The sequence below is a fragment of the Populus nigra genome, chromosome 6, assembly GCF_951802175.1.
Source record: "Populus nigra chromosome 6, ddPopNigr1.1, whole genome shotgun sequence".
Classification (NCBI taxonomy): Eukaryota; Viridiplantae; Streptophyta; class Magnoliopsida; order Malpighiales; family Salicaceae; genus Populus; species Populus nigra.
The window spans coordinates 9,762,992-9,776,845 of NC_084857.1; the positions used below are offsets into that span (position 1 = coordinate 9,762,992).

General features: G+C 36.4%; 2 protein-coding genes across 11 annotated transcripts; one reads left to right on the forward strand and one right to left on the reverse strand.

Moving 5' to 3' along the window:
• The first annotated feature begins 1,558 nt into the window (after window positions 1-1,558).
• LOC133697216 (uncharacterized) lies at window positions 1,559-7,486 on the forward strand. 6 transcript variants are annotated; one of them, XM_062119645.1, is made up of 4 exons: window positions 1,559-2,151; window positions 4,550-4,675; window positions 4,839-4,938; window positions 5,123-5,628. In XM_062119645.1, exons 1-4 carry the CDS (start codon window positions 1,921-1,923, stop codon window positions 5,134-5,136), a joined length of 471 nt encoding a protein of 156 aa, XP_061975629.1. In that variant the 5' UTR covers window positions 1,559-1,920; the 3' UTR covers window positions 5,137-5,628. The 6 variants fall into 6 exon arrangements, with proteins under 6 accessions (XP_061975629.1, XP_061975631.1, XP_061975630.1 ...); XM_062119646.1 differs by having other exon boundaries at window positions 1,572-2,151; window positions 4,568-4,675; XM_062119644.1 differs by lacking the exon at window positions 4,839-4,938 and adding an exon at window positions 6,817-7,486 and having other exon boundaries at window positions 2,019-2,151; window positions 5,123-5,962.
• A 327-nt stretch (window positions 7,487-7,813) lies between these two features.
• On the reverse strand, window positions 7,814-13,854 carry LOC133697214 (glucan endo-1,3-beta-glucosidase 3-like). 5 transcript variants are annotated; one of them, XM_062119642.1, is made up of 5 exons: window positions 13,476-13,854; window positions 8,978-10,231; window positions 8,627-8,654; window positions 8,356-8,447; window positions 7,814-7,960 (listed from the first exon to the last, which is right to left on the reverse strand). In XM_062119642.1, the coding sequence occupies exons 1-5, from the start codon at window positions 13,531-13,533 to the stop codon at window positions 7,902-7,904; spliced, it is 1,491 nt and encodes a 496-aa protein (XP_061975626.1). In that variant the 5' UTR covers window positions 13,534-13,854; the 3' UTR covers window positions 7,814-7,901. The 5 variants fall into 5 exon arrangements, 4 of the variants coding, with proteins under 4 accessions (XP_061975626.1, XP_061975624.1, XP_061975625.1 ...); XM_062119640.1 differs by having other exon boundaries at window positions 7,814-8,211; XM_062119641.1 differs by having other exon boundaries at window positions 7,814-8,447; window positions 13,476-13,853.

Sequence of the window (13,854 nt, forward strand, 5' to 3'; positions counted from 1 at the left end):
TAGTCATTTTTTCCACAGAACAAATCTCACATATAATTAGTAAATAAACAAATAAATAAAATACTAATACATAAAATTAAGAATGGACCAGCTATCTCCAAAGATGCCACAAGTAGCAATGAATTTGGTTATAGTTTGGAACACCCGGTCCATACAAAAACAGTCTAGTCAAAGACATAGTTAAGAACCCTACCAGTTTACGAGCAAAAAGCTGATCAATTTTAGTGTAGAAAGCCCTGATATTGCAAGAGCAAGAGGAAGTTCCCTAAGCCCCGCTTTGAAGTTTGATTAAGACTTCTCGGAAAGAGAAAAGAAGGCACCGCATTGTTTCTAGATGTGCAAGAGTATGGTGTGGGCTATCGGTGTTTACTCGATTATTTGTACTCGGACTCAAGGTGGTAACTTGCACTGGACGAGGTCTACCAGCACTTTCTTAAACCTGACATCGATTATGATATCACAGTATCCTGAATTATTAATATGCTCTCATAAAGCAACTGAGCTGAGTGTTGATAGCTATAATAGAACTTGTCAAATCTTGCCTGGCTTTCTAAATCCTAAAAGCAACTCTATTTTCACTCAAAAGAAACTAGTGATTTGGGGAGAAATGTCTTCATCATTCAAATCTCCCTTCTTTTAAAGAAAAGCGTGGGTGTACACAATAAAATACACAAACGAATTTATCACAAAAAGTCTATGTAGACTGCGTAAGACCTGTATCTTTGATATTTGGTTAATTTATTATTTTTTGATAATTTGATACGTTTTTTATAACTAAAATGGTTGGTGGTTGATAAGTAAAGATATCCTGTGAATGATATATGTAAAAAATCTCACTTTAAAGACTTTCTAATAATTATTTTTTTTTAAAAAAATATATGATCTTTTAGAGAAAAACTCTAAAAATAAAAATACAGTAAATAATAAAAATAAAAAACCTGGAGTTTGAAGGATTTCTCCTGTATTTAGAGCCCACGAGTTTTGTTTATTTTATAAAGATAAAGGGCTAACATGTAATTTTTTCATTATAGTTTTACTATCGCTTATTTTTCAAAAAAAAAAATATATTTGACTCATTTGAATTTCATGATCCAACACATAGCCCAGTAAGATTTTTAAAGTCACATGTGCTTGGACTCAGCGCTTGACTAAACTCGAAGATGCTGAGTTTAGCCAAGCATCGACAGCTCGTCAGACCTGTATATATTTGAGCTCGATGCTAGGCTGCACCCAAGATCGCTGGATCTAACAACTTGCAAGACCAGTATATGTTTTGACTTAATATTTAGTTAAGCTAAAAAATATTGAGTTATCATTCTTCTTCTAATTTTTTTTTTAAATTATATAAAAATAAAACATGCTCGTACATGTATAATTGGAAAGATTTTATTTCATTTGTTTATATCTAGATCAAAATTTAAAATATCTTAACAAATACAGCTAATATAAGATAAATATGCCACCTCTTCAAAGATAATTAAATCCTATGAACCTCAAAGTTGAGTATACATATTTTTCACAAGTGCATCTCTATGTCTTTAGTGTAATATAACAATCAGGTCTAATCTTCAGCTACTCCATACAACTGAACACATATTTGTGCGTAGGTGGGCTAAAAACTTTCTGTTAATCAAGAGTAAAAAATATATCCTGCGGCGATTACAAAACTAGCTTTGTCCCCACTACGCCTAACCCAACAACGACCTGACCTGACCTCTCCCTCCTCCCTTTTAGTGAGTGTTTGGGATTCTTCTACCATTTCCTCTTTTGCTACTTTCTCCCCCCCACCCTACCAGTCTTTTCCTCAAACACTTTGTATGCATTTACAGTAACTGCTGATTCATTTAGGCAGTTTTATGATCAATTTTTTGTTTAAGTGATGAGAGAATAAGCAAGAAATAAAAAATCAAGCAAAGTGAAATGGACGGAGCAGAGCTGGAACTAGAGCGAAGGAGCAAGTTCTTGAGTAGTTTGATAGAGAAAAAGAAAGCCAAAGAGCATCAAGAGGAACACAGCAAGCTCAATGTTCGTGTCAGAGCTGCTGATATGCCCGTTCTTTTGCAAGACCGAGCTTTTAGGTGTGCTCGTGACCAGCTTGACTCCATGCCTGGAAAGCTTGATAGCAAACGCCTCGCTCTTGCCCTGAAAAAGGTTAGAAATTAAACAAGTTCCTTACTTTTCTGGGTTTCGATCTTTGTTTACTCTACAACCTTTACAGGTTCTGGTGATTATAAATTATTTATTCTTTCGTTATTAGAGGGTTTATAGTAATGGGTATCGAGTAAATTTTGCATAGAGGCAATCCTGTTGACTGTTCAGGCTTTAACCTGAACTTCAAATGTGCTCAAGTATGAAGCTAAATCGGCTTGTTGGGTTTTTTTTATGGGCGTGTTTAGTGTAGATTAATGGCCACTGAGTAAATTTTGAGTATAGGTGGTCCTGTTGAATGTGCCATTGCTTTAAGTGAAAAATGGCTGGGTCCTTTTTATGCTGCTGGGTTCTAATCTTTAATTAGGGTATGGTTTACTCTGATTATTAAAGTTGGAATCCTTTACGTGAAGAGGAAAGTGTTTGGCACGTGGTCCAATCTTGCAGCCGTGTTAGATTTTTTCTGCTTCTGCTACCATTATGAAACAGCTAAACTGAGGATAATGGTTTGAATCTTGTCAGTAGTGTGTGTATAGAAACTGCAAGTACAGGTGGCCCTATTGATCATTTGTGTTGTTAATTCTTAATATAAAATTCACTGGCTTTATTTTTATTCTTGATTGCGAAGTTGGTCTGAACCCATTATTTCTTACCAACTCTTTGCTTGATTCTACTGAAAGTATGAATTCCTTAGATTCCAAAGAAATTGAAGTTGTGCAACCATATGCATTGAGTTAATCTTTATAATATTTAGTTATTTACTCAGTCTAATCGAGCCTAAAAGGTAACACCTGTCTCGTAACTAATTAGAATAACCAAATAAATAATACATTGCTGGTTCAATTATTTTCTTGTTTTAGATTTTCTTTTGGTTGATTGCCAGTCTGAATAGCTTCTCTGAATCACTAATTGCATGTGTTCAGAGGGAAGGGAATTACGTGAATCTGAATATGGGTTTCCCATCAACTTACCCGCCGTAATTTAGTTCTGTTGGAGGACAAATTTGACTTTTCTCTCTTAATTGAGGTTAGAGTTGAGACTTTGGATTACCGATACATGATAAATAATTTTAGTCAAATTATAACTATATGCAAATTTTATTGTAGAATTATTTCATTAAATGTACGAGAAAAAATAGAAATATCTGGATGGTTTTCATATAGGTCGTGTTTAAAATAGTAAAAGGGATCCAACCTGGTGATAACCTGGCACCTTTATGATCCCAGGAAACCTGAGAAAACGAGCAACTGGATTGCTTGCTGTTTAGACGTTCTATATATAGGGTATCTAAATCCTATTAAACTGCTAATGAGTTCTTAGAATTTGTACATATTAAGAGAGCAAAGCATTCTCACATCTCCAGCGTTCAGCAGAATTCTTGGATATGTAATAGGGGCTGCCCATGAGGGCAGGTCCAAGTCCAATATCACTTAAGAAAGGAGTTACAACTCCCTTATGAGCTGTCTAGAAGCAGTTTTAGGTCAGTTTTTGAAAAGGGAAAAGTAATATAGAAAAAATACTCGTTATTTCTCTGTCAAGGTTCTCTACATTGTGGATGGCACTTGAATTGTGGAAATTGCGTGTTCTTTCCTCTGTGATTGCGTGTTAAGCCTTTAAGCAAGAAAATAACAATGATCTTGGAACTTCTGCAAACTCCACTGCTCGGAGTAGGTGCAACCTAGATTTGTTAAATTGCTTCACTGGTAGCGGAGCTATGGTTATTACAAGAAGAAACAAGAGAAAAGAGATGAATGCACTGTCATGGTAGCAAAATAGAAGGTGTAAATGTTGAAATATAAGGCATATTGACTCGTCAGGCCTAAGCTTGTTAGAGCTTTCCTTAGTGTACTATCAATTGCGGAGGTTGATGTTAGCCTAGGTAGCTCTTGCAAGCCAGATGTTCTATTGTTCAAACTAGAACTTTGTCACTTGCATTTCTCGGGGATATAGTTACTTATACCTGCTCATTTGTTTCCAGATTTCTGAGACTTAAAGGAAGCATTGCACCAAAGCATCAAGCAGTGAATTTTGCTAGATTTACCTCTTTCTCAGTCTCTTTAATTTCCTTTTACCTCTATCAGAACACCTACTTGTATGCAATCATTATCTACATCAAACATGGAAATTACCTCTTAGATTTGTTTTAAGAAGCAAACTTTTGTATGATAAATGAAAAGAAAACTGGAAGCTGGAAAATGGGGAGAGAAAGAAACAGCTATTTATAAGGTGGTTTTCTTGTATCATAACTTTGATGTTTAAATACAAGAAAACATAGATAGGTGAATGTCCGCTGTTCTCTATCCTTTTGTTACCTAAGAGATAATGATGATCATTTAAGCTTGAATTTATGGAAATTGTTCTAGGAAGTGCCGTTTAACAATAACGATCTAACAGATCACAGTTTTTACTGGTTTGCCAGGAATTTGATGCTGCATATGGTCCAGCTTGGCACTGCATTGTTGGAACTAGCTTTGGTTCATATGTTACTCATTCCACAGGAGGTTTCTTGTATTTTTCGATCGACAAGGTTTACATCCTTCTCTTTAGGACTGCTGTCGAACCTTTAAACCGCTGACAGTTTACAAATTTTGAGTTTCAAGCTTTTCTATGTTGTTATTGATATCGTACATTTGATTTGCCAGTTTGTGTAAAATTACCGCCTAAGATTATAGTTTCTGTTTTTTTTCCAGCTGTATAACACTCCTCATCATAAGAGCACAAGAGATTGGTCCTCATTTACTATTTTTTTTGCTGCATTATGTTCTCTCCATTACAAATTAATTAAACCAGGCAGGTAGCATCGTATCTTCGGTCCAATATATTTGTGAAGGATTCTCATTTCTCATGCTTTAGATATTTATTATGAGATAATGCATTTAACTTCTACATATTATCTGGCAACACAAAACAATGATATTTTTGGACAGTGGATCCTCTCACTAACAATTTCACTTGCAAAAAATCACAAGTGCAGATGAACGCCTTTAAGATACGAAGTTCATGGGAAGTCAACTAGCCGATCCTTTATTTTGATTACGGAAACTACCAAATTATAGCTATTGGCTCGTATGGAAATGCAACGGATCCGTGCAAATGTTGTCTTTGTTATGCATGCATAGGTGGACCTACGATAATTTGGATTCTTGCGTTCATTTGCTTAGCAAGCAAGAAATGAATAGGTTTTGACAGTGTCAAATGACTGGAAGTTGCAATTACAAATGTGCGGTTCACATTGCTAGACGTATGTGTGATGTTACTCAGTTCCAAAACTCTTTCTTTATTTTTCTTGTCTGGCTGTGTCATCCTTTTACACCTCTTTCCTTGAACTCTTCCCCTTTATAAATTATCTTTTGAACTCAAATTACAATATTTGAGCTTGATTGGGGACATGGGGATTTTACATTATGTAGAGAACAAAATGCATGAAAGTAAAGAATACTTTATGCAGCCTCTGCAAATTCTGTATGCTTTTTTTTCTCATCTTGGTTCCAAAAATAGATATACAAACCGAGAGGTGGAACCAGGGCCACCTCATGAGGCTCTATTTTTTGTCCTGGCTTACCTCGATGTATTTGACCTTCTTGTCATGAGTGAAGTTTGCATGCCACTCAGAGATGCAGTGAGCAAAGATGTATTACCGTGGCGGAATATCATCATTGAAAGGCCTTTGAACTCGAGATTGTCTGATGAGATTCTGGTGCAAATCACTTCGAAGGCACATGGCAGACTCAGAACTTTGGCTCTCATAAACTGTTTCAAGATCACAGATGATGGCCTTCAAACTGTCATTGAAAAAAATCATTTAATCAGTAAGGTATGATTACCAGGATGGACCTTCGTTTGTTTCTTATATTCCCTTTATTTTTATTTTTTTATTTTTGATGATGATTAAATTGATTTTTTTCCACTTCCGTTCTCTATAGCTTTGCTATTTTAGCCACAGAGAGAGAGAGTTTCGATACTTGCCACCGTTTTTCAAACAACTAATTATCTAGGTTAAGGTGGGCATGGATAAGATATGTTTGGAGGGGATTGCATTTTCATTTAAAGCAAAAGATACCTAATCTAATCAAAATAATAAGTGGACGATGTTGACTTGAAACAGTTCAAGGATCAGATGAGTGAGTGGCTTCCTGAGGTAAAAAAAAACTTAAGTAATTCAATTGAATTGTATATTTTTGGTCGATGGAATAAGTAGATTGAGTGACTTGCTTTGAATCAAGTTGAAATCCCATGAAATATTTCTGCGCGTTCTTTTTTTTTTTCAATTGAAATTGCTTCAATTGATAAATTTACTGCAGTTGCGGGAACTCGTTGAAAAATAAGAAGATATTGCGAATGACTAGCAGTCTTCAGTAACAGAAACAAAGTATATCAAGAATGTTCAAAGGCCTAACACCAGTACTCGTGCAACAAGTATATGTAAATCACCAAAGCAGTAAAGCACTAACCCAAGGGTTAGACCGCTTGCTCTTATGAATGTACTAGGTTGACTTGGGAGGTGGTGCGTCTATAAAATGATCTGAGAAATAACTTAGTCTCAACTGACACTAAAGCTGGTTCAAGAATATCCATAATTTTGAATAAAAAGGAAGGAAGCACTTTTTTATGTGGAACAGAAAGCATTCAGGTAAATCCTTATTATTATTTTTTTGTCTTTTGGCTCAGCTCCACGTACCCGGATGCTCTGGCTTAACCCCTGAGGGAATCATAAGAATTGTGAAGACACTATCCCAACATCACAACAGCTTAGAGAGTTTACAGATAAACGGTATCCACAACCTAAAGAAAGAACACCTGGAAACAATTTCTTCTCATCTTCAAATGAACCCACCGCATCAAAAGCCACAGCCTATCCTGTATCATCACCATAGCAGTTCCTTAACATCAAGAAACGAAGAAAGTAACCGCATGATTGATGTGGACATCTGTCCAAAGTGCAATGAAGTAAGAACAGTTTTCGACTGCCCGAGGGCGACCAGCAAGAGTGGGAGAGAGCACTCATTCACCCATTGTAGAGGATGCTACTTTTGCATTAGTAGGTGTGAAGAGTGCGGACAATGTGTGGATGATGAAGAACTGGAAGAGACTCTTTGTTTTGGTATTTTGTGTACAGATTGCTGGCTTCTTCTTCCAAAATGTTGTTTTTGCAACCAGGCATACTGTAAGCAACATGAGAATTATCGGTGCAGTCTTCCAGACAGTACTGGGTTTCTATGTGACCTTTGTAACGAGAAACTCGAAACTTATGGGGAACTAGAGTAGTGATATTCAGTATTATGTTGAGACAGAGAAATCTTCAAACTTATGGCAGCTTTCTTCACATATATTTCTTATACATGAATCCATACAGTATGTATGAATATCACGTCAGAGCAGGGCTCAAAAGTGCGTTTAACTTGCGAACTTCAGAGCTTTTATACAAGGTCCCTCAACTTTAAATCCTCGATTCTGGTCTCCCAGCTATTATTTTTTAACAACATTTTTTCATGTAACTCACCATTTACCCTAAACTAAAATTGACAGTGAATTTTGACTCGCATATTCCTCAAAAAAGAAACAAAAATTATAGATATATTGAAAAAAAAAGGAGGGGGAAACAAAAAAACAAACAAATGGAAGGATTCTTAAGAGGGAAGAAAAAATAATTGACGGGGACAAAAAATTGAAATAAATAATCTATTTTCATAAAGACAAACTTGATGAGCGATCCTCGGAATGTCGTGCATGAGTCGCAATTTTGACCAAAAGGCCTACAAGAATATGTGCAGCAAAACCATTTGACATTGTACTACTGGGAACAACGTTTCACCTGAAAATCATCACGCTACCAATCAGAAATTGAACACATCACAAATCCAGTTCAAAGAATACATATTCTGCCCTAAAAAGATAGTTACAACTTTACAATAATCATCCAGAGTTCTTTTCGCTGGTCTATAAAAAAATCCAAATTCACCAACTCATGTTAAAAAACTACTCCGTGGCTATTTGACCAATCAACCTGGCCACCCCCTTTAACTCCTCTCCAGGAAAACCAAAATTGGGTGTGCCGCAAGTTGTCTGATGGCATCAAAAAACAAATGTTTTGAATGATTCCAATGCTATCCAAGGGTTACAACTGATACAAATGCACAAAGTTTTACAAGCAAACCATGCTCATTAGTAAAACAACTATAATCACAGAGGTTGTGAAGGAACCAGCACCATAGAAATATACGGAATGGCAACCAGATGTCGATGAATTTGAAGACGGTGCCAGAGAAGTTGTATTTGGGAAGGTACCATTTCTTCCAGCACTACATTAACATCAAAAAGCAGAGTAAAGAAATATCAGCAAACTACTCTTGGCAATCTGGCGTATCCAAAACAAGAGTTATGAAATGCAGTGCAAAGAGAATTAGACAGACGAGTGGAAAATAGCAGCAAGAAACAAAAATCAGGCCTTTAAATCAATTGTACAAGCTTTAGTTTATACCTTCCAGGAAATATACAGGAACCATGACCTGCAGAAGAAAAAGAAAATAAGAAACTCCATATGCGATAGGAAAACCACAAGGGAATAGACAAGCAACAAAAACTCTTGTCACTTGTGCAAGCATCTCTAGTAAAACCCAATCTGGCAGTTTCGAGAATTAAACACCCTAAATCATTAACAGGCATGGCCACTTATTTTTGCAGTGGAGTAGCTTTTATGCTAGATAACACTTACTGCAAAGTTAATATACCATTAGCCAATTAATGCTCACCAAGTAATTCATATCCCCACTGTAATATAGTTGGTTGTTTTCTTCTCAAATCCTATTTTGCTGGAACTATAATTGCTTACTTGGGTCACTGGTGGTGATGGTGGCTACCCCTTTAAAATCACAAGTACCAGGAGACTTGGCCATTTTCTGGAAATAAGCATTGAAAGCATATGTTGAATGAGCAACAACATTATCTGGCTCATAGCATGGCTGCCCTTGTAACAAGAATGAGCAATCAACTTTCCCAGGTCCACAAGCCCAATCAAGAGCTGCCTGTAGCATCTTTGGGTCAGCACCTTCCTTTGCAACACAAAAGGTTTGGTTTGTGGTGTCATTTGCAAGTAAAGTACCAGCACCAGTCAAGTGTAAGGTATAAACTGGCATGCCATTGGCATCAAAGAGCCCCCAGTTCTTTTCGGAGACTGGCCCGGGTCTCGAATCCTCATTATAGAGCTCATAAATATATGTACTAACCACAATCCCAGGATGTTTGGGAGTGCCTGTGTTATTAAGCACATGCCTAATCAAGTTGCTGTTGTAAGTGTTAGCATTGTCAAGTGTTGCATCTGGCTCAGATGAGTCACCTTTGGATGGCCAGCCAGACTCAGTCACAAAAATAGGGATTTTGGTGAAGTTCAGATAGGACATTGAAAAATATGCTGCATCAACAATGGCATCAAAGACGTTAGTGTAATGAAGGAGTGTATTAGCATCCACAGCTTCCTTGTTAGGAGGGAGGGGGCGGAAAAGAGCATAGTCCAACGGGATCACACCATTTGATTGCATGTAGTCATAGTATGGATATACATTTAGCATAAAGTATGACCCTGTGGACTGCAAAAATTTAAGCAAGGGAACCATGACTGGATCCCAAGAGCGATTGAAGAAGGCTTGGGAAGGAGGGAAAGAGTCAAGGATGATGGAAGAAGACTGAGGGGTAGAGACTTTAATTTGGCCATCAAGATTGGAGGCAACAAGGGCAGAATGGATAAACTTCAGGGCAGAGACCAGGACAGGGGCAGCATTTGGGAGCGTAGTAAGGATTTCAGATCCAACTGCAATGGCTGTGATGTTGGTGGCAGGGACATGGGCTATTACATTGCGAGCAACCCAGTTGGCTGCAGTGGCATTCGATTGACCAATGCCAAGGAGCTGCTCATTGGGAACTGAAACAGTTACACGGATGCCTGTGTTGGCAAGTGCATGGAGCATGGCTCGGTCTGCATCATAGAGCCTGACATGTCGAATGTTCTGAGCCTTAAGAAGGGCTACCACCTGAGTTGGACTTGGCATGTCAGAGAGTGCTGTGCCAATATTCACACCAATGAAGGCATCTGGTAAACGAGAGAGAAAAAAAAAGCAATTCAACAGTAGAATTTAGACAAGCAAATTGTCTTTGTTGATAGAAAAGATTCCATCTTCATCAAACCACTAAAAGTTTCTGTAACTATATTGTGAAATATGAACACGGACATTGCAAAACTATGTTCAGAAAGACTATCAATCCTTGGCCAGAGAAAATCTGAAACAAACAAGGGAAGAACGCATTTTGACATTCAAGAGATAATAGTCAGGCATGGAAAATAGCATGGAAAATAGCTTCTATATGCTCAGATACAAAGTGTGGAAACTGTAGCTCATTTGACACCAGTTAGGTAGATATCCATGATCATCAACGCATTGTATGCCTTATTTATGACCCATACACAACACATTCAGAATACAAGTATTAACAGTAGACATGGTTGCTTAATAATGGAGGCAAAATCTATAAGTAAACTAAAAAGAAATATAAATGCAAAATTAACTCCTTTCTACAGTGACAGCATCTAGTAATTTAACCATACCGATTCCTAAAAATGGGATCAAATTAGTCCCACTAATCCCAATCCAGTTTGGAATCACCACGATAAAAACCAACACTTTTCTTATTGAGCAAAACTTAAGATGGCACCACCAAATAATGGGGGCCCACACGTACCTCTCATGCTGAATCATGTACATGACTGTTAAATTGCAGATTGTATTTATCTACTTTGTACAACTATACATAGTATCCATTGATTATCTACATGAAAAGGCATTGTAAATACAAACATCATTATTTGTCTTCTTTTCAGAGCTCCCTAAGACTTAAAAGCATTATGAAGGGTAAGCTATATATTTACCCTTTTGGATTCATTAATATTTCTACTTCTACCTCCAGACTTTAAAGTTTCCCAATATTAAATAACCAAGGAAACGTTCACTTTTTTTCATACTTTGTATTATCTGTTATTATTTTTCCCTTTATAACTCCCCATGCATATTAAGCATCTAGAAAAAAGCTGCTAAAAATCTCAAAATCAAATTCAGAAGTAGGCTATTTAATGGTTAATGGTAACATTGCAACTTTTCACTTTTCAGGAACTATAAGGGTACGGCTGAAAAAATTTAAACCATAGGAATAGAAGTGGAACATTGATAAATCCATAAGGGCAAAAGTGAACTTTGCGTACCAGGAAACCATTTATGGAATTACAGCTTTATCCTTTCCATTGTAGAGAGAGATTGTTGATTCTGTCTAGAATGCATCATGCCATTGTTAACCTGAAAACAGACTCTTCTACTACTACTTCTAAGCTTAGGTACAATATTTAAGATACTATATATTATTCTAGAACTTAGATATAGGTTAATGAATTATAATCAACAAAATATTTGTTTATCGAGTAACATATTATTTGAGTTCTTTTATTAAAAAAATGTTATTTGAGGTGGGTTACACTATGTAGTGAGTCATTGGACATTTGATGTGCATTCACCATGTACAAGTAGGGATGACAATTTAACACGAACCTAGTGGAAATGACCCCAAATGGATGGAATTTTTTATAGTTGCCTTACCCGATAGGTAACGAATAAAGTATGAATAAGAATATTCACAAATGTGATCCAAACACAGCTCAACATATATATAGCCCAACATTAACATAACACACAAACACATGTATAAGATTTATAATATCACCATTTAATATATATGTGTACATATCTCAAATATATATTACTCTTTTATTTTATGTTGAATAATAAATATCATTTCAATAGTGAATACTCAAATAAATTCCTGAAATTCAATGGATAGTATGAATATCTAAATTTTTTATCCAATGGCTAATGGATAAGATATGGATATGGTAGAAACCCGACTCATGAATGCCCATTACCATCTTTACAAGGACATTTTGAGCTCGCTGCATGGAGAGATGCAGGTTCTGCTTTAAAACTATAAATAATATAAAATAGCAAATGGTGTCTAGTAAATAAATGACACGTCACACAATTTATGTAACACTGCTCTCCTAACTTTGATCATGATTAAGCCTTGCACTTAGTAGACCATCATCAACTTCAAAATTTTTCCAAATATCAAATCTCTAGACATTGAAGGGGAATGAGGATGACTTCTATTTCCAAATATCAAATCTCTAGGCATTGAAGGGAAATGAGGATGACTTCTATAATATCCTGACAATCAGATCTACAATGAGGATGACTTCTATAATAAAAAAAAGAGCTCTGGGAAAGAATAAAACAGCTAGGGAGGTGATTGCTTTTGCATACTATATACATCCACTGCCCACTGGGGGGTGTACAATGCTGTAGTGGAATACATGTATGCAACAGGTTGTGGTACTAGTAGCAAAACAACAACAATATCCTTGGAAAGAGATTTCTAGGATTCCAATTCATCCAATACAAGATGCTTTTGCATACTCATGCTAAGGGTTTTTTGGTCCTACAGCGTATTTAGTAGAAATGTATCACAGAATATGCTAGTTAAGGGACTGCCACGAGCTGGGGAGCAACATGGTAGAGATTCCCCCATTAAAAGAGAGGGTTGAGATGAGACCAGAGGTTTTCAACTAAGGGAAAGATTTTTATGCAGAGGCTTCTACTTTGATAGCAACAGATTAAAATTAAATGGAAAGAATATCTTTCAACATACATGCCATCCTTTTCTTATACAGGTTTCAAGAAACAGACCTGCAATGAAGTAGAAGGAAACTATTGACTAATTAGTACACTAACCCTGCAAATTCAACCAAATAACACCTATTTTATTGAAAACTTAAATTATAGTACAAATAATCCTATCTTCCTGTTCAGACTAATCACTGAAAACCAAGCTAGTGTCACATAGTAAGAAGAAGAAGAAGAAGAAGAATACTATTTCAAACGAAAAAACTTAAACTATTAAGTAGAGATAACTGAAAAACTGCAAAAAAAAAAAGATACCCAGCAAAGGCACACGCAAACTTAACTGGAGAACTACAAGAAAGAACTTGAAAAGAAAGGGGAATCGAGGTAAACAGAGAGAGAAAGAAAAAGGCAAACAGGTAGAATAGAATGGCAACTAATGCCTACAAATCATTGTTTCAAGAATAAAAACGAATTAAAATAAGCTAGCTAAGAGGACTGAGCTGCAGCGAATAATAAAGATAAAGAGTATGAAACCAAAATAAACCAAGCAGATTAGAGAATCAATACAAGAAAAAGCAATAAAACCATGAAAGCACAAAGAAAGAAGCTTGCCTTCATCAGCAGAAACAACAGGCACCGTCAATAAGAAAAACAGGAGCAGCAGAGCCATTGAATCTTCCGTCACAAATTAAATCTTCTATAACTTGAAAAAACCACAAAAACCCAGAAAGGAAATGTATTAGAGGACCAATCCGAAAGACACTAGAAGAAAACAAAAAAGAGCCCGCAGAGAGGAGGTAGAGAGAGAAAAGTTTGCTCCTTTTGAGGTCTCTCTCTATCGTGGGAAATGTTTTTGAACAAAACGAAGACGGGCTTCGTTTAGTTTAGTTTAATTCAGTTGTGCAATAAAGAGACAGAGCGTGTGGGCAGGGTTTGTTTATTCCGGCATTTCCTACAATGCCTTTGGATTTGACCTCCTCGAGTGGTTTCT

Coding starts and splice junctions, on each gene's coding strand:
- LOC133697216 (XM_062119644.1), top strand. CDS start 5,537: ATGGGGATTTTACATTATGTAGAGAACAAAATGCATGAAAGTAAAGAA. Junction 5,963..6,816: donor AAAATCATTTAATCAGTAAG/GTATGATTACCA, acceptor CTTTTGGCTCAG/CTCCACGTACCCGGATGCTC.
- LOC133697214 (XM_062119640.1), bottom strand. CDS start 13,533: ATGGCTCTGCTGCTCCTGTTTTTCTTATTGACGGTGCCTGTTGTTTCT. Junction 10,232..13,475: donor TGTTGTTTCTGCTGATGAAG/GCAAGCTTCTTT, acceptor CTCGTTTACCAG/ATGCCTTCATTGGTGTGAAT. Junction 8,212..8,355: donor CCATTCCGTATATTTCTATG/GTGCTGGTTCCT, acceptor TGATGCCATCAG/ACAACTTGCGGCACACCCAA.